The sequence below is a fragment of the Nerophis ophidion genome, linkage group LG02, assembly GCF_033978795.1.
Source record: "Nerophis ophidion isolate RoL-2023_Sa linkage group LG02, RoL_Noph_v1.0, whole genome shotgun sequence".
Classification (NCBI taxonomy): Eukaryota; Metazoa; Chordata; class Actinopteri; order Syngnathiformes; family Syngnathidae; genus Nerophis; species Nerophis ophidion.
The window spans coordinates 80,621,703-80,648,617 of NC_084612.1; the positions used below are offsets into that span (position 1 = coordinate 80,621,703).

The 26,915-nt window shown below is 40.4% G+C and overlaps 1 protein-coding gene and 1 long non-coding RNA gene across 3 annotated transcripts in view; one reads left to right on the forward strand and one right to left on the reverse strand.

The window, feature by feature from the left end:
* Nucleotides 1-26,915, reverse strand: part of slc7a6 (solute carrier family 7 member 6) — a 260,369-nt gene that overhangs the window by 218,029 nt on the left and 15,425 nt on the right. Inside the window, exons 2-8 of one of the 2 annotated variants that reach the window (XM_061892370.1) lie at nt 23,132-23,606; nt 22,937-23,062; nt 20,804-20,948; nt 20,613-20,736; nt 11,317-11,420; nt 5,254-5,350; nt 4,757-4,906 (exon numbers count right to left, since the gene is read on the reverse strand). In XM_061892370.1, coding sequence (XP_061748354.1) covers nt 4,757-4,906; nt 5,254-5,350; nt 11,317-11,420; nt 20,613-20,736; nt 20,804-20,948; nt 22,937-23,062; nt 23,132-23,579 — 1,194 coding nt within the window. In that variant the 5' untranslated portion in view covers nt 23,580-23,606. Of the gene's footprint in view, nt 1-4,756; nt 4,907-5,253; nt 5,351-11,316; nt 11,421-20,612; nt 20,737-20,803; nt 20,949-22,936; nt 23,063-23,131; nt 23,627-26,915 lie in introns of those variants that run through there. The other variant, XM_061892361.1, reaches the window with a different exon arrangement.
* The window catches only part of LOC133546593 (uncharacterized), a 242,783-nt gene that overhangs the window by 200,351 nt on the left and 15,517 nt on the right, over nt 1-26,915 (forward strand). Inside the window, exon 2 of the long non-coding RNA XR_009805245.1 lies at nt 22,927-23,654. This is a non-coding gene — a long non-coding RNA (uncharacterized LOC133546593). The remainder of the gene's footprint in view (nt 1-22,926; nt 23,655-26,915) is intronic.

Genomic DNA, 26,915 nt, shown 5'->3' on the forward strand with positions numbered 1-26,915 from the left:
GGGTGTGGACACCGCCAGTGTCTATGAGGGAAGCCACGTTTCTCAACGAGGCGAAGCGAAGGCAGCCGGTCGGGCCGGGCTGAGCTTTTTTTCCCCCCTCCTCCACGGTGGAAGCATCCCACGTTCGGGGGCGGCCGGTCGGAGGAGGCAAGAGAGTCCGCAGCTGCCTCTTTGACAGGTGCACGAGGAACAACGCAAGCTCCGCTCATGTCTACGCTAAAAGCCGACTTATTACCATAATTTTCTCACCGACACCTGCCGGTTGACATGCGGTAGGGAACCATGTTCGCTTGACCGCTCTGTTCCGGGAATGTAAACAAGGAAACACCGGCTGTGTTTGTGTTGCTAAAGGCAGCCGCAATACACCGCTTCCCACCTACATCTTTCTTCTTTGACGTCTCCATTATTAATTGAACAAATTGCAAAAATACCGTGTAATTATGCGATTAAAGCAGACAACTTATAGCTGGGAACGGGCTGGAACAAAATGTCCTCTACAATCCGTGACATCACGCGCACGTGTCATCATACCGCGACGTTTTCAACAGGATACTTCACGCAAAATTTAAAATTGCAATTTAGTAAACTAAAAAGGCCCTATTGGCATGTGTTGCAATGTTAATATTTCATCATTGATATATAAACTATCAGACTGCGTGGTGGGTAGTAGTGGCTTTCAGTAGGTCTTTAAAACTATGCCGCGGGCCTGAAAAAAGTAGACTTTTAAATGATCAACATTATAAATTTATGTAAATAAATAAATAAAAAGATTGATTTCTTTCCCATTTAATGCCACCATGTAATTGTATAATATAATGAGATGAATGATTAAAAACCGATGGGTTCTTGCATCGACAAAACAATAATCTCTTACAAATGTAGGCAAATCTAAATATTTCAAGTAAAAATTGCTAATTGTGATGGCTAGAATGCTGACTAGAAACATGAACAGATTTAGCCTTAAACCTCAGCGAACTGAAGCACCTTGCACTGTAATATTCAAAACCAACCGGGCGGGTTCTTGCTTTGATAGAACAAAAATAATTGAAGTACAGCGACTGAGGTAGGTAATGTGACGGAAAGAGCGCCGACTAGAAACTTACTGATTTGACCTTGAAGACTTAAACCTGCTTGGAAACAACTGGATTCAAGAACAATAATCTTTTTTTAAAAAAAAGTAGGTTTTCATATTTGAAGTAAAAATTAATTAATAATGGTGATGGCTAGAATGCTGACGAGAAATATGTACTGATTTGGCCTGTGACCTTAACAACCTGGATCTTTTTGGACTGTAATATTAAAAAAGAACTGTGTTCCTATCTTGCCAGAACAATAATCTCTTAAAAATGTAAGTAGAGTTAAAGTTTGACAGACTGATAACTAATTGTGATGGCTAAAATGCTGCCTAGAAACATGAACCGATTTGACTTACGCCCTCATCGACCCAAAGTAACGGTACCTTGCACTGTAATATTCAAAACCAACCGGGCGGGTTCTTGCTTTGATAGAACAAAAATCATTTTGAGTTTGTAGTAGAGCGACTGAGGTAGGTATTGTGGCGGAAAGAGCGCAGACTAGAAACTTGCTGATTTGACCTCAAAGACATAGGCCTTCTTGGAAACAAATGGATTCAAGAACAATAATCTTTTAAAAATTGAAGCAAATTTGATGTTTAAAGTAAACAATAATTAATAATTGTAATGGCTAGAATGCTGATGAGAAATATGTACTGATTTGACTGGTCACCTTAACTACCTGGATTTTCTTAGACTGTATTATTAAAAAACAACTGGGTTCCTACCTTGCCAGAACAATAATCTCTTAAAAATGAAAGTAGAGTTAAAGTTTGACAGACTGATAACTAATTGTGATGGCTAAAATACTGCCTAGAAACATGAACCGATTTGACTTACGCCCTCATTGACCCAAAGTTGCAGTACCTTGCGCTGTAATATTCAAAACCAACTGGGCGGGTTCTTGCTTTGACAGAACAAAAATCATTTTGAGTTTGAAGTAGAGTGACTGATGTAGGTATTGTGGCGGAAAGAGCGCCGACTAGAAACTTACTAATTTGATCTTGACGATTTAGGCCTTTTGGAAATAATTGGGTTCAAGAACAATAATCTTTTTAAAAAAAAAGTAGATTTCATGTTTGAAGTAAAAATGTATTAATAATTGTAATGGCTAGAATGCTGACTAGAAATATGTACTGATTTGACCAGTGACCTTAAAAACCTGGATCTTCTTGGACTGTAATATTAAAAACCAACTGGGCTCCTACCTTGCCAGAACAATAATCTCTTAAAAATGTAAATAGATTTAAAGTTTGATGGATTGATAACTAATTGTGATGGCTAAAATGCTGACTAGAAACATGAACCGATTTGACTTGACCCAAAGCACCTTGCACTGTAGTATTAAAAACCAACCGCTTTCTTGCTTTGATAGAACAAATATCCTTTTGGGTTTGAAGAAGAGCCACTGAGGTAGGTAATGTGACGGCAAGAGCGCCGACTAGAAACTTACTGATTTGATCTTGAAGACTTAGGCCTTCTTGGAAACAACTGGATTCAAAAACAATAATCTTTTTTTTAAGAAAAGGAGATTTCATGTTTGAAGTAAAAATTAATCAATAATTGTGATGGCTAGAATGCTGACGAGAAATATGTACTGATTTGACTGGTCACCTTAACAACCTGGATTTTCTTAGACTGTATTATTAAAAAACAACTGGTTTCCTACCTTGCCAGAACAATAATCTCTTAAAAATGTAAGTAGGGTTCAAGTTAGACAGACTGATAACTAATTGTGATGGCTAAAATGCTGCCTAGAAACATGACATGATTTGACTTACGCCCTCATCGACCCAAAGTAACGGTACTTTGCACTGTAATATTCAAAACCAACCGGGCGGGTTCTTGCTTTGACAGAACAAAAATCCTTTTGAGTTTGTAGTAGAGCGACTGAGGTAGGTATTGTGGCGGAAAGAGCGCCGACTAGAAACTTGCTGATTTGACCTCAAAGACATAGGCCTTCTTGGAAACAACTGGATTCAAGAACAATAATCTTTTTAAAAAAATAAGTAGATTTCATGTTGGAAGTAAAATTTAATTAATAATTGTAATGGCTAGAATGCTGACTAGAAATATGTACTGGATTGACCAATGACATTAACAACCTGGATTTTCTTGGAGTGTAGTATTAAAAACCAACTGGGTTACTACTTTGCCAGAACAAAACATTCTTAAAAATGTAAGTAGATTCAATGTTTGACAGATTGATAACTAATTGTGATGACTAAAATGCTGCCTAAAAACATCAAACAATTTGACTTACGCCCTCATCGACCCAAAGCACCTTGCACTGTAATATTAAAAAACAACCGAGTTCTTGCTTTGATAGTACAAAAATCATTTTGAGTTTGAAGTAGAGCGACTGAGGTAGTAATGTGACGGAAAGAGTGCCGACTAGAAACTTACTGATTTGCCCTTGAAGACTTAGGCCCTCTTGGAAACAACATGATTCAAGAACAATAATCTTTTAAAAATTTAAGCAGATTTTATGTTTAAAGTAAAAAATAATTAATAATTGTGATGGCTAAAATGCTGACTAGAAATATGTACTGATTTGACCAGTGACCTTAAAAACCTGGATCTTCTTGGACTGTAATATTAAAAACCAACTGGGTTCCTACCTTGCCAGAACAATAATCTCTTACAAATGTAAATAAATTTAAAGTTTGACGGATTGATAACTAATTGTGATGGCTAAAATACTGCCTAGAAACATGAACCGATTTGACTTGACCCAAAGCACCTTGCACTGTAGTATTAAAAACCAACCGCTTTCTTGCTTTGATAGAACAAAAATCATTTTGAGTTTGAAGAAGAGCCACTGATGTAGGTAATGTGACGGCAAGAGCGCCGACTAGAAACTTACTAATTTGATCTTGACGACTTAGGCCTTCTTGGAAACAACTGGATTCAAGAACAATAATATTTTTTTAAAAAAAGTAGATTTCATGTTTGAAGTAAAAATTAATTAATAACTGTGATGGCTAGAATGCTGACTAGAAATATGTACTGGATTGACCAATGACATTAACAATTTGTTTTTTTTGGACTGTAATATTAAAAAACAACTGGGTTACTACTTAGCCAGAACAAAAAAATCTTAAAAATTTAAGGAGACTTAAACTTTAACAGATTGATAACTAATTGTGATGGCTAAAATGCTGACTAGAAACATGAACTGATTTGACTTGACCCAAAGCACCTTGCACTGTAGTATTAAAAACCAACCGCGTTCTTGCTTTGACGGAGAAAAAAATCCTTGAAAGTTGGAAGTAGAGAGATTGAGATGATAATTGTGACGGCCAGAGTGCTGAATAGAAACATGCACCGATTTGACTGCCTTAGTGACGTTATTCTGACATCATTCAGAAACAATATTATCCAAAACACATTGTGTTCTTGCTCTGACGGAACAAAGATCAATTTACGTTGGAAGCTGATCGGTTGCGAATGGTGACGGCTCGAGTGTGGATGAGAAACAGAAGTGACCTGAACATATAAAAAAACAAAACTAAGTTCCGTTGTACTCGTTCAATGACAATAAAGATCTACCTACCTACAATATAAGTATGTTCTTGCCTCGGCCGAACAACAATACCTTATCGTTAGAGGCAGTTAAGACAGGTAGAGTGCGGACTAGAAATTACTTCTTTAACTTCGGACCTCGGCTACCGTGGCCTTACTTTGAGTGGTCGCAGGCGGTCTGGCTGCTTCCAGCGGAGGTAGATCTGTCCCGCAATGGACAAGCCCATGAAGAACCAGTAGCTGAAGCTGTAGTAGTTGATGAGCTGGAAGACGTCCTCCACGGCCAAGTAGATCAGCGCCATGACGCACTGGGCAGAAGACGGAGGTCAATAGTTTTAGTGAAACAGGGTGGAGTACCCACCAACAGAGAGAAAACAAGCACTATCATATCTCACTTGCTCTGTTGGAGTCCCCCAAGGATCAGTATATTATTCAGTCCGTATGTAAAACGCTGGCAACACAGTAAGCATACAGGTCTGTATTCAATTGCTAAAACAAAAGTAGCTGCAATTCTCGGCGGAAACCCTGGTCCAAGTATCTCTTTGGCTCACAAGTTGGCAGCAAATCTTAATAGCCATGGTTTTTAACAATAAACGTTAGCATGCCAAGATAGGAGAAGTTAGCATTGGGGGGAAAAGGCAGATTGTGTTCCTACGTTGAAGATGAGAGCAGGAACGGGCGTGAACCTCCGCATGTGGATCATGGACAAGGCGTCGGGGAGGTGTCCCTCGCGGGAACCCACGAAGAACAACCTGGACACGGCACAACTTGGATGACGTGACTCGGCACGACATGGAGGACATGACACCGCATAACATGGAAGACATGACTCGGCACAACATGGAGGACGTGACACGGCACAACATGGAGGACATGACACGGCACAACATGGAGGACATGACACGGCACAACATGGAGGACATGACACGGCAGGACATGACACGGCACAACATGGAGGACGTGACACGGCACAACATGGAGGACATGACACGGCACAACATGGAGGACATGACACGGCAGGACATGACTCGGCACAACATGGAAAACATGACTCGGCACAACATGGAAAACATGACTCGGCACAACATGGAGGACGTGACACGGCACAACATGGAGGACGTGACACGGCACAACATGGAGGACATGACACGGCACAACATGGAGGACATGACACGGCAGGACATGACACGGCACAACATGGAGGACGTGACACGGCACAACATGGAGGACATGACACGGCACAACATGGAGGACATGACACGGCACAACATGGAGGACATGACACGGCAGGACATGACTCGGCACAACATGGAAAACATGACTCAGCACAACATGGAAAACATGACTCGGCACAACATGGAGGACATGACACGGCACAACATGGAGGACATGACACGGCACAACATGGAGGACATGACACGGCACAACATGGAGGACATGAATCGGCACAACATGGAAAACATGACTCGGCACAACATGGAGGACATGACTCGGCACAACATGGAGGACATGACACGGCAGGACATGACTTGGCACAACATGGAGGACATGACTCAGCATAACATGGAGAACTTGACTCTGCACAAGATGGAGGACATAACATGGCACAACATGGAGGACATGACTCAGCACATCATGGAAGACATGACTCAGCACAACATGGAGGATGTGACATGGCACAACATGGAGGACATGACTCGGCACAACATGGAGGACATGACTCGGCATAACATGGAGGACATAACACGGCACAACATGAAGGACATGACTCAGCACATCATGGAAGACATGACTCAGCACAACATGGAGGATGTGACATGGCACAACATGGAGGACATGACTCGGCACAACATGGAGGACATGACTCGGCATAACATGGAGGACATAACACGGCACAACATGGAGGACATGACTCAGCACATCATGGAGGACATGACTCGGCACAACATGGAGGACATGACTCGGCACAACATGGAAAACATGACTAGGCACAACATGGAGTACATGACACAGCACAAGATGGAGGACATGACACGGCAGGACATGACTCGGTACAACATAGAGGACATGACACGGCATGACATGGAGGACATGACTCAGCACAACATGGAGGACATGACACGGCAGGACATGACTCGGCACAACATGGAGGACATGACACGGCATGACATGACTCGGCACAACATGGAAAACATGACTCGCCACAACATGGAGGACGTGACTCCGCACAACATGGAGGACATGACACGGCACAACATGGAGGACATGACTCGGCACAACATGGAAAACATGACTCGGCACAACATGGAAAACATGACTCGGCACAACATGGAAAACATGACATGGCACAACATGGAGCGCATGACACGGCACCACATGGAGGACATGACTCGGCACAACATGGAGGACATGACACGGCACAACATGGAGGACATGACACGGCACAACATGGAGGACATGACTCGGCACAACATGGAAAACATGACATGGCACAACATGGAGGACATGACTCGGCACAACATGGAGGACATGACTCGGCACAACATGGAGGACATGACTCGGCAGAACATGACTCGGCACAACATGGAGGACGTGACTCGGCACAACATGGAGGACATGACTCGGCAGAACATGACTCGGCACAACATGGAGGACATGACACGGCAGAACATGACTCGGCACAACATGGAGGACATGACTCGGCACAACATGGAAAACATGACTCGGCACAACATGGAGGACATGACACAGCAGGACATGGAGGACATGACACAGCAGGACATGACTCGGCACAACATGGAGGACATGACTTGGCACAACATGGAGGACGTGACACAGCAGGACATGGAGGACATGACACAGCAGGACATGACTCGGCACAACATGGAGGACATGACTTGGCACAACATGGAGGACATGACTTGGCACAACATGGAGGACGTGACACAGCAGTACTTGACTTGGCACAACATGGAAGATATGACTCGGCACAACATGGAGGACATAACACAGCAGGACATGGAGGACATGACACAGCAGGACATGACTCGGCACAACATGGAGGACATGACTTGGCACAACATGGAGGACGTGACTTGGCACAACATGGAGGACGTGACACAGCAGTACTTGACTTGGCACAACATGGAAGATATGACTCGGCACAACATGGAGGACATAACACGGCACATGGAGAACATGACATGGCAGGACATGACTCGGCACAACATGGAGGACATGACTCGGCACAACATGGAGGACATGACTCGGCACAACATGGAGGACATGACACGGCAGGACATGACTCGGCACAACATGGAGGACATGACACGGCAGGACATGACTCGGCACAACATGGAGGACGTGACTCGGCACAAAATGGAGGACATGACATGGCAGGACATGACTCGGCACAACATGGAGGACATGACTCGGCAGAACATGACTCGGCACAACATGGAGGACATGACTCAACACAACATGGAGGACATGACACGGCAGTACATGACTCGGCACAACATGGAGGACATGACACGGCAGTACATGACTCGGCACGACATGGAGGACATGACTTGGCACAACATGGAGGACATGACTTGGCACAACCTGGAGGACATGACACGGCAGTACATGACTCGGCACAACATGGAGGACATGACACGGCAGGACATGACTCGGCACAACATGGAGGACATGACTTGGCACAACATGGAGGACGTGACACGGCACAACATGGAGGACATGACACGGCAGTACATGACTCGGCACAACATGGAGGACATGACACGGCAGTACATGACTCGGCACAACATGGAGGACATGACACAGCATGACATGACTCGGCACAACCTGGAAGACATGACTCGGCACAACATGGAGGACATGACTCGGCACAACATGGAGGACGTGACACGGCACAACATGGAGGACATGACACGGCAGGACATGACTCGGCACAACATGGAGGACATGACTCAGCACAATAAGGAGGACATGACACGGCACAACATGGAGGACATGACTCAGCACAATAAGGAGGACATGACACGCACAACATGGAGGACATGACTCAGCACAATAAGGAGGACATGACACGGCACAACATGGAGGACATGACTCAGCACAATAAGGAGGACATGACACGCACAACATGGAGGACATGACACGGCAGTACATGACTCGGCACAACATGGAGGACATGACACGGCAGTACATGACTCGGCACGACATGGAGGACATGACAAGGCAGGACATGACTCGGCACAACATGGAGGACGTGACACACTACAACATGGAGGACGTGACACGGCAGGACATGACTCGGCACAACATGGAGGACATGACACGGCAGGACATGACTCGGCACAACATGGAGGACATGACACGGCAGGACATGACTCGGCACAACATGGAGGACGTGACTCGGCACAAAATGGAGGACATGACATGGCAGGACATGACTCGGCACAACATGGAGGACATGACTCGGCAGAACATGACTCGGCACAACATGGAGGACATGACTCAACACAACATGGAGGACATGACACGGCAGTACATGACTCGGCACAACATGGAGGACATGACACGGCAGTACATGACTCGGCACGACATGGAGGACATGACTTGGCACAACATGGAGGACATGACTTGGCACAACCTGGAGGACATGACACGGCAGTACATGACTCGGCACAACATGGAGGACATGACACGGCAGGACATGACTCGGCACAACATGGAGGACATGACTTGGCACAACATGGAGGACGTGACACGGCACAACATGGAGGACATGACACGGCAGTACATGACTCGGCACAACATGGAGGACATGACACGGCAGTACATGACTCGGCACAACATGGAGGACATGACACAGCATGACATGACTCGGCACAACCTGGAAGACATGACTCGGCACAACATGGAGGACATGACTCGGCACAACATGGAGGACGTGACACGGCACAACATGGAGGACATGACACGGCAGGACATGACTCGGCACAACATGGAGGACATGACTCAGCACAATAAGGAGGACATGACACGGCACAACATGGAGGACATGACTCAGCACAATAAGGAGGACATGACACGCACAACATGGAGGACATGACTCAGCACAATAAGGAGGACATGACACGGCACAACATGGAGGACATGACTCAGCACAATAAGGAGGACATGACACGCACAACATGGAGGACATGACACGGCAGTACATGACTCGGCACAACATGGAGGACATGACACGGCAGTACATGACTCGGCACGACATGGAGGACATGACAAGGCAGGACATGACTCGGCACAACATGGAGGACGTGACACACTACAACATGGAGGACGTGACACGGCAGGACATGACTCGGCACAACATGGAGGACATGACACGGCAGGACATGACTCGGCACAACATGGAGGACATGACACGGCAGGACATGACTCGGCACAACATGGAGGACGTGACTCGGCACAAAATGGAGGACATGACATGGCAGGACATGACTCGGCACAACATGGAGGACATGACTCGGCAGAACATGACTCGGCACAACATGGAGGACATGACTCAACACAACATGGAGGACATGACACGGCAGTACATGACTCGGCACAACATGGAGGACATGACACGGCAGTACATGACTCGGCACGACATGGAGGACATGACTTGGCACAACATGGAGGACATGACTTGGCACAACCTGGAGGACATGACACGGCAGTACATGACTCGGCACAACATGGAGGACATGACACGGCAGGACATGACTCGGCACAACATGGAGGACATGACTTGGCACAACATGGAGGACGTGACACGGCACAACATGGAGGACATGACACGGCAGTACATGACTCGGCACAACATGGAGGACATGACACGGCAGTACATGACTCGGCACAACATGGAGGACATGACACAGCATGACATGACTCGGCACAACCTGGAAGACATGACTCGGCACAACATGGAGGACATGACTCGGCACAACATGGAGGACGTGACACGGCACAACATGGAGGACATGACACGGCAGGACATGACTCGGCACAACATGGAGGACATGACTCAGCACAATAAGGAGGACATGACACGGCACAACATGGAGGACATGACTCAGCACAATAAGGAGGACATGACACGCACAACATGGAGGACATGACTCAGCACAATAAGGAGGACATGACACGCACAACATGGAGGACATGACTCAGCACAATAAGGAGGACATGACACGGCACAACATGGAGGACATGACTCAGCACAATAAGGAGGACATGACACGCACAACATGGAGGACATGACACGGCAGTACATAACTCGGCACAACATGGAGGACATGACACGGCAGTACATGACTCGGCACGACATGGAGGACATGACAAGGCAGGACATGACTCGGCACAACATGGAGGACGTGACACACTACAACATGGAGGACGTGACACGGCAGGACATGACTCGGCACAACATGGAGGACATGACTCGGCACAAAATGGAGGACATGACTCGGCACAACATGGAGGACGTGACACGGCACAAAATGGAGGACATGACTCGGCACAACATGGAGGACGTGACACGGCAGGACATGACTCGGCACAACATGGAGGACATGACTCGGCACAACATGGAGGACATGACTCGGCACAACATGGAGGACGTGACACAGAGCGCTGGATAGCAAGAGCGCACGTCCTCTACCTGGATGCGGCGATGATGGAGGCGTTGAGGCCGCCATAGCAGGACAGCGCCACGGCGATGGGGATGGTCCAACTCATCACGCCCAGCGTGTGGTCGGCGAAGGTCTACACAGGACGTGGCCGTCAGACATTTTAGCACAAGGAGCCACACCATTAGGTACACCTGCATCCTCTCATCCCATCAAAACTCCCTTTAAGATTTATTATTATTATTTTATTATTTTTTTTAAGCATATTTGTGTCTTAAATTAGGCATTTTCATGCATAAAATAAGAAAAGAACAAAAACTGTCAATACTGCAGTAGTATTGGCTCACGAGGCTCACTGTTCAGTATCGTGGCCTCTGATTGGCCCAGCCTCAAGCAGCATTAAAACAGCGCAAAGGGGACTATAACAGTGTTATATGTTAAATTAAACTTATTCAAGCTCCAGCTATGAAAATATAGTTTTTTAATTAATATATTCTTAAATCCTGTGCCAATTAACTGTGAAAAACTGGGATTAATGTACTCCAAAATATTTATTACATGTTTAGTCCTATGAACCTCACAAACACATTCAGTCTTATTCACGGCTACTTGTCATCAATAATTATGAATAAAAGCATTTAACAGCAAACATTTATCTATGATGATGTTATATTACTGTTAAATTGTGGAAATTAGTGGCGAAACACTTCCTTTCCCAGAATGCTTTGCTTTACTTGAAGTATTAAAAAACAGAGAAGTTGTGCTTGATTTGAGTTTTTGAGTAATTAAGTCAGCAGAATAATATAAAAAAAAGCTAAAAAATAATATAAATTAATTACAAATAAATATATTATTTCTAGTAATGTTGTCCATCCATCCATTTTCTTCCGCTTATCCGAAGTCGGGTCGCGGGGGCAGCAGCCTAAGCAGGGAAGCCCAGGCTTCCATCTCCCCAGCCACTTCGTCCAGCTCTTTCCGGGGTTATTAATTTATATCATTTTAAGCATTTAAAGAATGTTTTTAAAATATTTTTATGACTCCCTTAAATCTCTAGATCAACTTTATAGCTGTTGATATAAAGTTTTTATTTACATGCTATTTTTGTTAAATGTAAAACATTTTTTTTTCAAAAAGCTAAAAATAAACTATATTAATAATGAATATAAATATATATGAATTATTTTTACCATTTTTGTAATATATGAAATATATCCATCCATGTATTTTCTACCGCTTGTCCCTTTCGGGGCACTGGAGCCTATTTCAGCTGCATTAGGGCGGAAGGCGGGGTACACACTGGACAAGTCGCCAGCTTATCGCAGAGCCAACGCTGATAGACAGACAACATATATATTGTTAATATATATTAATTTGAGCAATTTTTGTTTCTTTTGACATTTTTATGACTGGAACACTCCCTTAAATCTCTGGATCAACTTTAGATCTGTTCAAATAAAGATTTAATTTTTATGCTCTTTTTGTCAATTGTAAAATACAAAAAAATAAAAAAAAGCTAAAAATAATATTTATTAATAATAAATAATAATTAAAAAAATGTATATATATATATGCATGATTTTGAATTTTTGTATTATTGATATACATTATTTTTAGCATTTTTTTTTACTTTTACATTTTAATGACTGAGACGCTCCCTTAAATCTTTAGATCAACCTTTAAATATGTTGATACAAAGTTTATTCTTTATTTTTATGCACTTTTTAACCATTTTGATGGCAAAAGCAATAAAATATGCAACATTTCCAGGGCTGCGATGAGGCGGCGACTTGTCCAGGGTGTACACCGCCTTCCGCCTGATTGTAGCTGAGATAGGCGCCAGCGCCCCCCGCTACCCCAAAAGGGAATAAGCGGTAGAAAATGGATGGATGGACATTTCCCGGTTGTTTTTTATTTTTTTTTAAACTTTCAACCTCTTAAAATATTTTTTTTACTTCAGATCTATAGGTTTTTATTATTTATTAATATTTTTTTTGTTTCTGTATTTTATGCAGTTTTATCATATACAACTCTATTTTTATGGCAAACCAAAAAATTACCATAAGTGTAATTTTTTATTTGAAATTATTGGGGCTTTAATTAAGTCAATCATTTTGAGTCATTATTTTTTTTGGGGACCGTTTTAAAGGAAAAAATCCCACTAAAATTCTAAACCATCCAAAAGGACCCCACTTATTAAATCCTAAAAATAAGTCCAACTTTTTTGAAAAATTATTATTTTTATTGTCAACGCTTAACTCTCCAAGTTTTTTTTCATTTGTGTTTGTTTTCTGCTGTTTTTGTTATAGACTACTTTTTTTAAATGGCTAAAACACAACATATGCTAAATATTTCAAAGTGGAATGTTTGTATTTTAAGCGTTTTTTTTTTTACATAGAAAACTTAGTTTTTTATGGCAAACATAAAATATAGCATATTTTCCCCAACAACATTTCAAAGTGTAATATTTGATGTGAACTTATTGGAACCTTCAATAGGTCACTCATTCATAACATTGATTTTGATACATTATTATTTGAGCAATGATCGTTTTACAATTAAAAAATCTACAAAAATTCTAAACCCATCCAAAAGAACCCCAATTATTTGAATTTTTTTCTTTACTGTCAATGCTTAAATCTCGAGATCAACTGTATCAATTATTCATTTTTATTAAGTTTAGTTTGTATGTTTTTTGCCCAAAATATGCAATATGTTCCCTTAAAAACTATTTCAAAATGGAATATTTGATGTGAAGTAATTGGAGCCCTAAATATGTAAAAAAATAAATAACGACATTGATTTTGATTCATTATTATATTTTGAGCAATGACAGTTTTAAAGAAAAAAAATCACACTATAATTATTAAAAATCCCAAAGGGCTGCACTTTTTAAGTTAAATAAAAATAATCAAACATCGTTTTTGATTTGTTTTTACTTTTCACGCTTAAATTTCGAGATCTGCCTGAGATCTATCTGTTAATTATACATTTTTATTTTTTGTTAGTTTTTTTTCTGCCCTTTTTGTCATAGAAAATCCATTTTTTTTATATGGCAAACTACACAACATTGATTTTGATTCATTATTATGTTTTGAACAATGACAGTTTTAAAGAAAAAAAATCCCACTAAAATGATTGAGAATCCCATAGGGTCCCACTTTTTAACTTTTAAAAATAAACCATACATTGTTTGAATTTTATTGTTTTACTTTTAACGCTTAAACCTCTACATCTACCTCAGATCTATCTATTAATTATACATTTTTATTTTTTGTTAGTTTGTTTTCTGCCCTTTTTGTCATAGAAAACCTCGTTTTTTATATGGCAAACTTAAGAATTATTTTGATTCATTATTATGTTTTGAACAATGACAGTTTTAAAGAAAAAATGTACTAAAATGATGAGAGTCCCAAAGGGCCCCACTTTTTAACTTTTAAAAATAAACCATACCTTGTTTAAATTTTATTGTTTCACTTTTAACGCTTAATCTCTAGATATACTTCAGATCTAATTGTCAATTATACATTTTTGTTTTTTGTCAATTGTTTTTTTCCCCTTTTTGTCATACAAAACCTTTTTTTTTATATGGCAAACATAACAACATTGATTTTGATTTATTATCATGTTTTGAGCAATAACAGTTTTAAAGAAAAAAATCCAGACAATTTATTGAGGGTCCCACTTTTTAACTTTTAAAAAAAAAATCATACATTGTTAAAAAAAATTTTTTTTTACTTTTAACGCTTAAATCAATCGATCAACCTCAGATCTATTTGTTAATTATACATTTTTATTTTTTGTCAATTTGTTTTCTGCCCTTTTTGTAATAGATAACCTTGTTTTTTATATGGCAAATATACCAACATTGATTTTGATTATTATTATGTTTTGAGCAATGACAGTTTTAAAGAAAGAAAATCCACAAAACGTTATTGAGGATCCCCAAGGGGCCCAACGTTTAAAAAAAAAATAAAAAAATCATACATGTTTTTAATTTGTTTTTTACTTTTAACGCTTAAACCTTTAGATCCACCTCAGACCTGTCTGTCAATTATAAAAAGCAAAAAAAAATGTACTTCGTTTTTTTGCCCTTTTTGTCATTGACGACCTATTAGAAAGCATTTTCTTAAAAAATATTTCAAAATGAAATATTTGATATTTGAGTCAACTGTATCGATTATACGTTTTTATTCATTTTAGTTGCCCTATTTGTCATTAAAAAAACAGTTTTCTAATGGCAAAAACACAAAATAAGCAATATTTTCCCCAAAAAATATTTCAAAGTTTAATATTTGATGTGACGCAGTTGGAGCTCTAAATATGTAAATAATTCCTAACAACATTGAATTTGATACATTATTATATTTTAACCAATGTAAAGGTGACAGGTTTTTACAAAACTTTTGTTTTGAAGGGGTAATTGCCAACTTCTTGTTGATTTTTGCTGAAGGATGTCTTTAATGAAATGTAGGTCTGAGTGAGACCTACATAGAGGTTTTTGTTTCATGTCTCTACTACATTCTTACAAGCAGTTTTGTCTGTGTTTTCTTCCCAAGAGCAGTTTTGTCAGTGTTTTATTCCTAAGGGGGCGCTAAAACGCAATTTTTTATTTTTTGTGTGTGTCGAGTTTGGTGAGTTTTGAAGCATTTTAAGGGGGTCAAATTACAGCTCCAAGAGGAAAAAATGACATTTTTTTAGGAAACTTTTGTTTTGAAGGGGTTTTTGCCAACTTCCTGTTGATTTTTGCTGAAGGATGTAAGTGTATGAAATGTAGGTCTAAGTCAGACCTACATCGAGGTTTTTGTTTTATGTTCTCTACGACATTCCTAACGGAAGTTACCAGCAGTTTTGTCTGTGTTTTTCCCTAGGGGGCGCTAGAGCGCAATTTTGAGTTTTAAATAAGATCGCAATTTTTGCCAGTCCTGATGTGTGTATCGAGTTTGGTGAGTTTAAAAGCATTTTAAGGGGGTCAAATTACAGCTCAAAGAGGCAAAAAAGACATTTTTTTAGGAAACTTTTGTTTTGAAGGGGTTTTTTGCCAACTTCCTGTTGATTTTTGCAGAAGGATGTAAGTGTATGAAATGTAGGTCTAAGTCAGACTACATCGAGGTTTTTGTTTTATGTTCTCTACGACACTCTTAACGGAAGTTACAAGCAGTTTTGTTTGTGTTTTTCCCTAGGGGGCGCTAGAACGCAATTTTGAGTTTTGATTAGATCGCAATTTTTGCTAGTCCTGATGTGTGTGTCGAGTTTGGTGAGTTTTGAAGCATTTTAAGGGGGTCAAATTATAGCTCCAAGAGGCAAAAATTACATTTTTTTAGGAAACTTTTGTTTTGAAGGGGTTTTTGCCAACTTCCTGTTGATTTTTGCTGAAGGATGTAAGTGTATGAAATGTAGGTCTAAGTCAGACCTACATCGAGGTTTTTGTTTTATGTTCTCTACGACATTCCTAACGGAAGTTACCAGCAGTTTTGTCTGTGTTTTTCCCTAGGGGGCGCTAGAGCGCAATTTTGAGTTTTGATTAGATCGCAATTTTTGCCAGTCCTGATGTGTGTCTTGAGTTTGGTGAGTTTTGAAGCATTTTAAGGGGGTCAAATTACATCTCCAAGAGGCAAAAGTGACATTTTTTTAGGAAACTTTTGTTTTGAAGGGGTTTTTACCAACTTCCTGTTGATTTTTTTAGCTGAAGGATGTAAGTGTATGAAATGTAGGTCTAAGTCAGACCTACATCGAGGTTTTTGTTTCATGTTCTCTACGGACATTCCTAACGGAAGTTACAAGCAGTTTTCTCTGTGTTTTTTCCTAGGGGGCGCTAGAGCGCAATTTGGAGTTTTGATTAGATCGCAATTTTTGCCAGTCCTGATGTGTGTGTCGAGTTTGGTGAGTTTTGAAGCATTTTAAGGGGGTCAAATTACAGCACTAAGAGGCAAAATGACATTTTTTTAGGAAACTTTTGTTTTGAAGGGGTTTTTACCAACTTCCTGTTGATTTTTGCTGAAGGATGTAAGTGTATGAAATGTAGGTCTAAGTCAGACCTACATTGAGGTTTTTATTTCATGTTCTCTACGACATTCCTAACGAAGTTACAAGCAGTTTTCTCTGTGTTTTTTCCCTAGGGGGCGCTAGAGCGCAATTTTGAGTTTTGATTAGATCGCAATTTTTGCCAGTCCTGATGTGTGTGTCGAGTTTGGTGAGTTTTAAAAGCATTTTAAGGGGTTCGAATTACAGCTCAAAGAGGCAAAAATGACATTTTTTTAGGAAACTTTTGTTTTGAAGGGTTTTTGCCAACTTCCTGTTGATTTTTGCTGAAGGATGTAAGTGTATGAAATGTAGGTCTAAGTCAGACCTACATTGAGGTTTTTATATCATGTTCTCTACGACATTCCTAACGGACGTTACAAGCAGTTTTGTCTGTGTTTTTCCCTAGGGGGCGCTAGAGCACAATTTTGAGTTTTGATTAGATCGCAATTTTTGCCAGTCCTGATGTGTGTGTCTTGAGTTTGGTGAGTTTTGAAGCATTTTAAGGGGGTCAAATTACAGCTCCAAGAGGCAAAAATGACATTTTTTTAGGAAACTTTTGTTTTGAAAGGGTTTTTACCAACTTCCTGTTGATTTTTTTAGCTGAAGGATGTAAGTGTATGAAATGTAGGTCTAAGTCAGACCTACATCGAGGTTTTGGTTTCATGTTCTCTACGACATTCCTAACGGAAGTTACAAGCAGTTTTGTCTGTGTTTTTTCCTAGGGGGCGCTAGAGCGCAATTTTGAGTTTTAAATAAGATCGCAATTTTTGCCAGTCCTGATGTGTGTGTCGAGTTTGGTGAGTTTTGAAGCATTTTAAGGGGGTCAAATTACAGCTCCAAGAGGCAAAATGACATTTTTTTAGGAAACTTTTGTTTTGAAGGGGTTTTTACCAACTTCCTGTTGATTTTTGCTGAAGGATGTATGTGAAATGTGGGTCTAAGTCAGACCTACATCGAGGTTTTTGTTTCATGTTCTTTGCAACATTCCTAACAGAAGTTACAAGCAGTTTTCTCTGTGTTTTTTTCCTAGGGGGCGCTAGAGCGCAATTTTGAGTTTGGATTAGACCACAATTTTTGCCAGTCCTGATGTGTGTGTCGAGTTTGGTGAGTTTTGAAGCATTTTAAGGGGGTCAAATTACAGCTCCAAAAGGCAAAAATGAAATTTTTTAGGAAATTTTTGTTTTGAAGGGTTTTTTGCCAACTTCCTGTTGATTTTTGCTGAAGGATGTAAGTGTGTGAAATATAGGTCTAAGTCAGACCTACATTGAGGTTTTTATTTCATGTTCTCTACGACATTCCTAACGGAAGTTACAAGCAGTTTTGTCTGTGTTTTTCCCTAGGGGGCGCTAGAGCACAATTTGAGTTTTGATTAGATCGCAATTTTTGCCAATCCTGATGTGTGTGTCGAGTTTGGTGAGTTTTGAAGCATTTTAAGGGGGTCAAATTACAGCTCCAAGAGGCAAAATGACATTTTTTTAGGAAACTTTTGTTTTGAAGGGGTTTTTACCAACTTCCTGTTGATTTTTGCTGAAGGATGTATGTGAAATGTGGGTCTAAGTCAGACCTACATCGAGGTTTTTGTTTCATGTTCTTTGCAACATTCCTAACGGAAGTTACAAGCAGTTTTCTCTGTGTTTTTTTCCTAGGGGGCGCTAGAGCGCAATTTTGAGTTTTGATTAGATCGCAATTTTTGCCAGTCCTGATGTGTGTGTCGAGTTTGTTGAGTTTTGAAGCATTTTAAGGGGGTCAAATTACAGCTCCAAGAGGCAAAATGACATTTTTTTAGGAAACTTTTGTTTTGAAGGGGTTTTTACCAACTTCCTGTTGATTTTTGCTGAAGGATGTATGTGAAATGAGGGTCTAAGTCAGACCTACATCGAGGTTTTTGTTTCATGTTCTTTGCAACATTCCTAACAGAAGTTACAAGCAGTTTTCTCTGTGTTTTTTTCCTAGGGGGCGCTAGAGCGCAATTTTGAGTTTTGATTAGATCGCAATTTTTGCCAGTCCTGATGTGTGTGTCGAGTTTGTTGAGTTTTGAAGCATTTTAAGGGGGTCAAATTACAGCTCCAAGAGGCAAAATGACATTTTTTTTAGGAAACTTTTGTTTTGAAGGGGTTTTTACCAACTTCCTGTTGATTTTTGCTGAAGGATGTATGTGAAATGAGGGTCTAAGTCAGACCTACATCGAGGTTTTTGTTTCATGTTCTTTGCAACATTCCTAACAGAAGTTACAAGCAGTTTTCTCTGTGTTTTTTTCTTAGGGGGCGCTAGAGCGCAATTTTGAGTTTGGATTAGACCACAATTTTTGCCAGTCCTGATGTGTGTGTCGAGTTTGGTGAGTTTTGAAGCATTTTAAGGGGGTCAAATTACAGCTCCAAGAGGCAAAATTACATTTTTTTAGGAAACTTTTGTTTTGAAGGGGTTTTTACCAACTTCCTGTTGATTTTTGCTGAAGGATGTATGTGAAATGTGGGTCTAAGTCAGACCTACATCGAGGTTTTTGTTTCATGTTCTTTGCAACATTCCTAACAGAAGTTACAAGCAGTTTTCTCTGTGTTTTTTTCCTAGGGGGCGCTAGAGCGCAATTTTGAGTTTGGATTAGACCACAATTTTTGCCAGTCCTGATGTGTGTGTCGAGTTTGGTGAGTTTTGAAGCATTTTAAGGGGGTCAAATTACAGCTCCAAAAGGCAAAAATGAAATTTTTTAGGAAACTTTTGTTTTGAAGGGTTTTTTGCCAACTTCCTGTTGATTTTTGCTGAAGGATGTAAGTGTGTGAAATATAGGTCTAAGTCAGACCTACATTGAGGTTTTTATTTCATGTTCTCTACGACATTCCTAACGGAAGTTACAAGCAGTTTTGTCTGTGTTTTTCCCTAGGGGGCGCTAGAGCGCAATTTTAAGTTTTGATTAGATCGCAATTTTTGTTAAATTTGGTGAGTTTTGAAGCATGTTAAGCGAGTCAAATTACAGCTCAAAGAGGCGGCGGTATAATAATAATAATAAAACCTTAGAAATACAATAGGGTCCTCTGTCCCAAATGACGTAATTAATATTTTTGGAACAATGACAGTTTGAAAGATAGTTTTGTGTTATTATAGTCGACATTGCAACTGTTTGCTTTTTTTTTTTATGTTTTTGTTTTTTGAAATAGTATTTTTAAAACGTGGCGTGATTGAATTCCACTTCCTGTAATCGCAATTCCACATCCTTCGTACGACTTGGACGATATTGGGTCATGTGCCGCAACCCAGCAGTTGGCAGGAGCAGGTGTACCTAATGTAGCGTCCGGCGCGTGTACTTCCTCACCACGGCCACGGCGTCGCTGGCCAGAATGGCGCTCATGTCCAGCACGGCGTAGTACGCCACGTTGGTCAGGATGTAGATGACGGTGACGATGGGCATGGAGATGGCGATGGCCAGCGGGAGGTTCCTGCGGCGTGACCACGGGAGACGTCAGCCGGACGAGCAAACAGGAGACGACAACAACAACAACAAACCTTTCTGGGTTTTTGATCTCCTCGGTGACAAAGTTGAGCGTGTCCCAGCCCGAGTAGGAGAAGAGCGCCGAGTAGAGCGCCAGGGCGATGTTTCCCGCGTCTGTGGACGAGCCCTGGAAGGAGGAGTCGAAGTTGGCGGTGTAACCTGCGGCGGAGACACAATCACATGTCACCTCCAGGGGGCGCCTTACTGACTAGCCTTGTCATCGTAGAAGCTTCCAATCTTTTCCGGGGTCGAACTGTCCCCAGCAAACCTCTAAAGGCTTAGTGTCCACATGTGTGGACAGCACCTTTTAGCTCTTATTTCCAAAACTGTGTACACTACTGAAATGGGGTCTTACAGTTCTGATAAAAAATTATTCAACCGCCACACAATTTTGGTGTTTTAGCAAGTACGACATTTATTCCGTATTTTGTTTATAATCATATCAAATAAAGATGTGTCAAATAGACAAATGTAACTTCAATTGTAACACCGTATTTTACAAAATACCAAAAAAGGACATTTTTATTAATATCTCATTGATATTCAACCCCCTAGTTCCATGCATCTTTAGTACTTAGTAGAACACTCTTTGGCAGTAATGACATCCTTCAAAGGTGATACATAAGCTTCTTGCAAGCATCTACAGGTATTTTAGCCCATTCCTCTTGGGCAAAGGCCTCCAGTTCATTCATATTCTTGGGCTTGTGTGCTGCAACTGCCTTCTTCAAGTCCCAACATAGCTTTTCTATAGGATTTAGGTCTGGCGACAGTGAAGGCCACTCCAGAGTCTTGATTTGGAGGTATGCTTGGGATCCTTGTCCTGTTGGAAGGTCCAACGTCTCCCAAGCCTCAGCTTCGTCACTGACTTCATGACATTTGCAGCTATTATATCCTGCTAGGAAATAGAATTCATAATGCCTTGAACGCGCTGGAGATTCTTGGTACCTGAGGCAGAGAAACGGCCCCAGAGCATGATTGACCCCCTACCATGCTTAACAGTAGGAAAGGTGTTCTTTCTTCTCTTTGTAAGCTTCATTTTTTTCTCCTCCAGACATAACGTTGATTCATAGGCCCAAAGAGTTCCAGTTTTGTCTCATCACTCCATAGAACAGTTTCCCAAAACCTTTGGGGTTTGTCCAGATGATTTTTGGCATACTGGAGTCTATTTTTTCTTGTGCCTGGTAGTCAGAAGTGGGGTGCGCCTGGGAGTTCTGGCATGGAGGCCTTCATCTCGTAGTGCGCGTCTTATTGTCTGGGACGAAACCTGCGTTCCCCCCTCTGCAATGTCCTGTTGTAGTTCCTCAGCTGTTACCCGGGGGTTTTTCACCACTGTACACACACATCATCCTCTTTCTACCACGCCCAGGTAGTGTTTCCACTGTGCCTTTAGCTTTAAACTTGCAAATTATGCTCCCAACTGTGTCTCTTGGAATGTGTAATGTCTTTGCTATTTTCTTATATCCATATCCTTTCTTATAAAGAGAAATGACCTCCTCTCTTGACTTCTTTGACCACTCCCTGGACTTCACCATGTTGCAAATACACCATTGACCATCTACAAGAAGCTGAGCGCCACAGTCTTTTTCAATCAGTTTAATTGTTGCTCGTTATGGTTCTAATCACATCTACAGGTGCTTTAAACACCTGATTGAAAAGACCTTATTCAAATTCTGTTCTTAAGAGTTATGATCTTCAAGGGGTTGAATAATTTTGTCAATGAGATATTAAGAGAATTGACACTGTTTGGTATGTTACAAAATATAATGTTGTAATTCAAGTTGCATTTGTCTTTTTAATGCATCTTTATTTGATATGACTATAGAACAAATACGGAATAAATGTCCAACTTGCTAAAACACCAAAATTGTGTGGGGGTTGAATAATTTTGATCACAACTGTATGGCCACTTATGTGGGCACTTATACTGCCATCTGGTGGTGTCAGAAGAGTATAACATACAATGGACATTTGAAAAAAAAAAAGTGTAAAAATAAGAATTAGCATGACACTAAACATGAAGTACACGTTTGTGTACTTATGGACTAAGTACATCATATAAAAAAAATATATATAAATATTTTAAAAAATATTCATAAATACCATGTTTACGGCCTTATTGCCCATTCTATGCCAGCAGGATGACTCACCTTGACACAGCTTGACGGCGCCAGTGATGATGATGACGATGAGGGCGGCCACCTTGGCGTAGGTGAAGACGTCCTGCACGCGCGTGCCCCACTTCACGTACGCCGAGTTGATGAAGGTGAGCAGGCCTGAGGAGAGGAGACGCCGCGTGAAGAGGGGGGGGGGGGGGGACGGGACGGGACGGCGCGGCGACTTACAGATGCAGGCGGCGGCGATGAGCCTGGAGGCGGCGTAGGGCGGCTCGCAGGTGGGGAAGAGCGGCTGCACCAGGTAGTTGGCGAAGGTGATGGCGATGACGGCCTGGCTGGTGGGCTCGATGATCAGCAGCGACGTCCACAGGCGGATGAAGGCGATGAAGCCGCCGAAGGACTCCAGGATGTACGCGTACGAGGCGCCCGACTTGGTGACGGTGGTGCCCAGCTCGGCGTAGCAGAGGGCGCCCACCACCGAGAAGACGCCGCCGATGGCCCAGATGACCAGCGACAGCCCGTAGGAGGCGCTGTAGATGAGCACGCCCTTGGGCGACACGAAGATGCCCGAACCGATCATGTTGCCCACGATGAGGCTGACGCCGTTCAGCAGCGAGATCTCCTTCTTCAGCTGCATGCTCTCCTTGGGCGGGGCCGACGCTTCCTGGGCGGACATGTTGGCGTCCACGCGGCTGGGGTGTCTCTGTCGAACACAGCGAGTCTTTATGCCGAGTCGTGACTATTGCTGTATGTAAGTAGACATAAAGGATGCCATTTTCTACATTAAACATAATAAATGCAACACAACTGGGGTCATCAACCTTTTTGAAAGCAAGAGCTACTTCTTGGGTACTGATTCATGAGAAGGGCTACCAGTTTGATACACACTTTTAGGCAGTTTAGCTCGGTTGGTAGAGCGGCCGTGCCAGCAACTTGAGGGTTGCAGGTTCGATTCCCGCTTCCGCCATCCTAGTCACTGCCGTTGTGTCCTTGGGCAAGACACTTTACCCACCTGCTCCCGGTGCCACCCACACTGGTTTAAATGTAACTTAGATATTGGGTTTCACTATGTAAAGCGCTTTGAGTCACTAGAGAAAAAGCGCTATATAAATATAATTCACTTCACTTCACTTAAATGAATTGCAAGAAATAGCCAATTTGCTCAATTTACCTTTAGTAAATATATATATATATATATATATATATATATATATATGTATATATATATATATATATATATATATATATATATATATATATATACATACATACATACATATATATATATATACATACATATATATATATATATATATATGCATACATACATACATATATATACATGTATATATATATATATATATATGCATACATACATACATATATATACATATATATATATATATGCATACATACATACATATATACATATATATATATATATATATATATATATAAAAAATGGGTATTTCTGTCTGTCATTCCGAAGTACATTTTTTTTCCTTTTTACGGAAGTTTTTTTGTAGAGAATAAATGATGAAAAAAAACACTTAATTGAACGGTTTTAAAAGAGGAGAAAACAGGAAAAAAAGGAAAATTAAATTTTGAAACAGTTTATCTTCAATTTCGACTCTTTAAAATTCCAAATTCAACCGAAAAAAATGAAGAGAAAAACTACCTAATTTGAATCTTTTTGAAAAAATTAAAAAAAAGAATTTATGGAACATCATTAGTCATTTTTCCTGATTAAAATGAATTTTAGAATTTTGATGACATGTTTTAAATAGGTTAAAATCCAATCTGTATTTTGTTGGAATATATAACAAATTGGACCAAGCTATATTTCTAACAAAGACAAATCATTATTTCTTCTAGATTTTCCAGAACAAACATTTTAAAATAAATTAAAAAGACCTTGAAATAAGATTTAAATTTGATTCTAAAGATTTTCTAGATTCGCCAGAATATTTTTGGGGAATTTTAACCATAATAAGTTTGAGGAAATATTTCACAAATATTCTTCATCAAAAAAACAGAAGCTAAAACAAAGAATTAAATTAAAATGTATTTATTATTCTTTACAATTAAAAAAATGCATTTACTTGAATATTGATTTAAATTGTCAGCAAAGAAGAGGAAGGAATTAAAAAGGTAAAAAGGTATATGTGTTTAAAAATCCTAAAATCATTTTTAAGGTTGTATTTTTTCTCTAAAATTGTCTTTCTGAAAGTTATTAGAAGCAAAGTAAAAAAAATAAATGAATTTATTTAAACAAGTGAAGACCAAGTCTTTAAAATATTTTCTTGGATTTTCAAATTCTATTTGAGTTTTGTCTCTCTTAGAATCAAAAATGTCGAGCAAAGCGAGACCAGCTTGCTAGTAAATAAATCAAATTTAAAAAAATAGAGGCAGCTCACTGGTAAGTGCTGCTATTTGAGCTATTTTTAGAACAGGCCAGCGGGCGACTCATCTGGTCCTTACAGGTGACCCCTGCTATACAATATAACATGTTAACTGCTAGCATGCTAACATTAACTTTGTTAGCCAATTATCTATATATACATTTTTTTAAATGTATATATAGATTTATTTATTAAAGGTAAATTGAGCAAATTGGCTATTTCTGGCAATTTATTTAAGTGTGTATCAAACTGGTAGCCCTTCGCATTAATCAGTACCCAAGATGTAGCTCTTGCTTTCAAAAAGGTTGGTGACCCCTGGGATATGGTCAACATCTGTTCAGTATTATAACATAAAAGTGTTTGATTGTGAGGCATTAAAAGGCCCACAAACGCTGGCTGAGTAACAACAATATGAACGTTGCACAAGGGTTAATCCCAGGAACACTATTCCTACCGCCAACCATGGTGGTGGTAGTTTTATGCTCTGGGCCTGTTTTGCTGCCAATGGAACTGGTGCTTTACAGAGAGTAAATGGGACAATGAAAAAGGAGGATTACCTCCAAATTCTTTAGGACAAACTAAATTCATCGGTCTTGGGCGCAGTTGGGTGTTCCAACAGGACAATGACCCCCAAAAACACATGTCAAAAGTGGTAAAGGAATGGCTAAATCAGGCTAGAATGAAGGTTTTAGAATGGCCTCCTGACAATGCTGAAGAAACAAGTCCATGTCAGAAAAAACAACACATTTAGGCTGAACTGCACCAATTTTGTCAAGAGTGCTCAAAAATTCAAGCGGAAGCGTGTAGATCAGGGGTAGGGAACCTATGGCTCTAGAGCCAGATGTGGCTCTTTTGATGACTACATATGGCTCTCAGATAATTATATTTATATAGCGGTTTTCTCCAGTGCCTCAAATAGCTTTACAAAGTGACACCCAATATGATGTTATTGTCACATATGCATGCACAGTAGATGGCAGTATTGTCCTGTTTAAGAGTGTCACAACGTTGCTGTTTACGGCAGACAAACTGCTTTACGGTAAACGAAAACTTGACTGCTGTTGTTGTGTGTTGTTTCCGCGCTGGGAAGCCGTTAATGTGAATTACTGAAGTGAATTATATTTATATAGTGCTTTTTTTCTCTAGTGACTCAAAACAATTTACATAAAATGTTTTATGTGGAAAAAATATTGCATATGTTGTGTGGTTGCCATATAAAAACATCAAAGTTTTGACAAAAGAGCATAAAACAAACAAAATAATAGTTCAAACTTAAAATCGACATTTATATTGGAAGTTGATTTTCAAATGTAAGTGTTAAAAGTTAAAAAAAATAACTAATAAAAATGCATCACTTTATGAGTGGGGAACCTTTCGGATCTCAAATCCATCCATCCATTTTCTACCGCTTATTCCCTTTTGGGGTCGCGGGGGGTGCTGGCGTAAGTAGACATAAAGGATGCCATTTTCTACATTAAACATAATAAATGCAACACAACAGGGGTCACCAACCTTTTTGAAACCAAGAGCTACTTCTTGGGTACTGATTCATGAGAAGGGCTACCAGTTTGATACACACTTTTAGGCGGTTTGGCTCGGTTGGTAGAGCG